The sequence below is a fragment of the Amphiura filiformis genome, chromosome 9, assembly GCF_039555335.1.
Source record: "Amphiura filiformis chromosome 9, Afil_fr2py, whole genome shotgun sequence".
Lineage (NCBI taxonomy): Eukaryota > Metazoa > Echinodermata > Ophiuroidea > Amphilepidida > Amphiuridae > Amphiura > Amphiura filiformis.
The window spans coordinates 4,796,315-4,799,448 of NC_092636.1; the positions used below are offsets into that span (position 1 = coordinate 4,796,315).

At 40.2% G+C, this 3,134-nt stretch overlaps 1 protein-coding gene across 1 annotated transcript; it reads right to left on the reverse strand.

The window, feature by feature from the left end:
- Positions 1-1,061: 1,061 nt before the first annotated feature.
- LOC140160468 (uncharacterized) lies at positions 1,062-2,819 on the reverse strand. The gene is given in 3 exon segments (XM_072183704.1): positions 1,062-1,268; positions 2,081-2,229; positions 2,232-2,819. Coding segments are annotated over 3 exon segments (558 nt in total). The 5' UTR covers positions 2,434-2,819.
- Between the last annotated feature and the right edge of the window lie 315 nt (positions 2,820-3,134).

The following is a 3,134-nucleotide window of genomic DNA, read 5'->3' on the forward strand; positions in this document are numbered from 1 at the left end:
ACCATTACCAAATCAATACCAACTATGTTGTCAGCAACGATTCTATGGTCAGTCTGAAGACTGAAATAACAAATTGCACCGAACAGCTCTTTGCCAAGTCTCCACAAATATTAGGTAACACTGTATTCAAAGTGACTAACTATCAAAGTTTACGCACAGAAAGATGACCATATATGAGCTAGGTAAAGCAAGGCCAAGAAACAAACAGGGCACGAGAGAGATTGATGGGCGGGGGTATAATTGATCGAGTTAAGAATGCAACATTCCCGAGGGCAGCAAATTATTCAGAGGCCAGCGTGCCCCAGCAGCAGTTATGACACAAACGTTTTGAACAGTAGGCATTAGCCAAGATGAGACAAGACATATTGATGCACCACCATATTGACAACAGTAAAGTCAATAATAACATTGATAATTGGAAGATTGCAGATTTGAATGTTTATAATGTGTAAATATAATAATGTTATAGTTCCAGAAACTAATTGCTTTATATAGTTTCATACTATTACGCACCGGAAGTCCGGGGTATCCCTCTTATCATGACACTTGCCTCTAAGTACATGTTCCAATTCGGCTTCACTTATGCTCTCTCTTCCTATAACTGGAACGTTTTAGCTTTGGTGGTGACTGATTTTTTCTTACCAGCTATTGGTTGTCATTGTCTTTTCTCTTCTTACCGTGTGAGTGAGGCCATCCTATATAACTTCCTTATCTGTCCCAAATTCAACATATATACTTGTCAAAATGGCAACCTATTATTAACTGCTTTGAAACATTCTGGTATATGGTTATTAGAAGGGTGACCGATACATTTTGAGTGTCAAAAATCACATTTTGGCCATAGACTGGGTGCAGTGACCTCTTTGACCTTTGCAAGATCCCCTTATGGCCAAAGCCAAGGAGATAACCAGATCATACTTGAATGGCCATATCGCCCATTCCTTTATAAATGTACTTACCACTTCAGGGATGATGTAGAACTTTGATTTTGTCCTAGGTTTGTCCAACCTACCACCTTGCTTAAGCAATTGGGACCTTAACTAACAATCGGCTGCCTTCCATCAAATAGAAATTATATGCCTTTCCCTCAATAGGGGAAAGAGTGATGTTTTTGAGTTGTGTTTCTTTGCTAGGGCAACAAAAACTTTGACAAAAGTGTTGCATCGCTGTTTGGTCCAGTAAGCAAGAACCACATTCAGAAGCTTTGTGCTGGTGTCTCCACTTAATTGCCGTGATAGTATCCCAATATCGGGAAACCAAGTACTTATCTTTTAGCTTTGCAAGCAATGCAGATGCAATGTTAACATCAACAAGTTTAGACACATCGTGCTGATTAAGGAATTCCCTGGATACGCGCTCAAGAGTCCTAAAAAACATGTACGTATCATCATTCACATTAAAAAGTCACCCCTATTCTGCAATTCAAGCCATCCATTGGTATATTCAAGAAACGAGGGTGCTTGAATGGAATCATCTTTCGTTTTCCAGGAATTGATGCATTCGATTATTTCTGTGCACTCTTCTGCTTTCTTCTTCTTGTAGTGCTTAAGCAGAGCATATGGTATGTAACCGGCCGAATACCTGAGAACCTCCTCCTCTCCTCAGCTCATTACTGTATGGTCACGTACGTTGAGGGGCCTATTTGGAAAGTCTTGCTTAGTCCTCTCTTTGACTAGACTTATAAAGGCTTCCTGCAAGATGTAACTCCCTTATCTATCCCAAATTCAACATATATACTTGTCAAAATGGCAACCTATTAACTGCTTTGAAACATTCTGGTATATGGTTATTAGAAGGGTGACCGATACATTTTGAGTGTCAAAAATCACATTTTGGCCATAGACCGGATGCAGTGACCTCTTTGAACAATCGGCTGCCTTCCATCAAATAGAAATTATATGCCTTTCCCTCAATAGGGGAAAGAGTGATGTTTTTGAGTTGTGTTTCTTTGCTAGGGCAACAAAAACTTTGACAAAAGTGTTGCATCGCTGTTTGGTCCAGTAAGCAAGAACCACATTCAGAAGCTTTTGTGCTGGTGTCTCCACTTAATGTCCGTGATAGTATCCCAATATCGGGAAACCAAGTACTTATCTTTTAGCTTTGCAAGCAGTGCAGATGTAATATTAACATTAACAAGTTTAGACACATCATGCTGATTAAGGAATTCCCTGGATACGAGCTCAAGAGTCCTAAAAAACACGTACGTATCATCATTCACATTAAAAAGTCACCCCTATTCTGCAATTCAAGCCATCCATTGGTATATTCAAGAAACGATGCTGCTTGAATGGAATCATCATTTGTTTTCCAGAAATTGATGCATTCGATTATTTCTGTGCACTCTTTTGCTTTCTTCTTCCTGTAGTGCTTAAGCAGAGCATATGGTATGTAACCGGCCGAATACCTGAGAACCTCCTCCTCTCCTCTGCTCATGGTCACGTACGTTGAGGGGCCTATTTGGAAAGTCTTGCTTAGTCCTCTCTTTGACTAGACTTTTAAAGGTTTCCTGCAAGATGTGGTACATAATTGTGTACGGGGGAGCCATTACACCAACTGTTAAGCAAAAGTCTCTCCACAACTGAATTGTCTCCTGGTGAGTCACAAATTTGTGAAAGTTTGTGGCCAATTCCTCCTTTTGTGCATTGCCGCATTTTGCATCACCTGAAATGGCAACTTCCCACATTTACTTAGCTGCATGCTTTCCGAATGTTTCACAGCATTCAAGGTGTACTAGCATCAAGTTCTTCAAACCTTTAAGGGCCCTTCTAGATGTAGAGCATTTCTGCCATCTCCACAACTGAATTGTCTCCTGGTGAGTCACAAATTTGTGAAAGTTTGTGGCCAATTCCTCCTTTTGTGCATTGCCGCATTTTGCATCACCTGAAATGGCAACTTCCCACATTGACTTAGCTGCATGCTTTACGAAAGTTTCAAAGCATTCAAGGTGTACTAGCATCAAGCTCTTCAAACCTTTAAGGGCCCTTCTAGATGTTGAGCATTTTTGGTTAGCCATTCGGTATATAGGTCAGCCATCTTGATTGCAGGGAAAACTGATTTGACAATATCTGGAAAAAAATAGTGCTGCAAATGTAGTACATGCAATACAACTTGATTTAACTTGCCTTACAATTGTG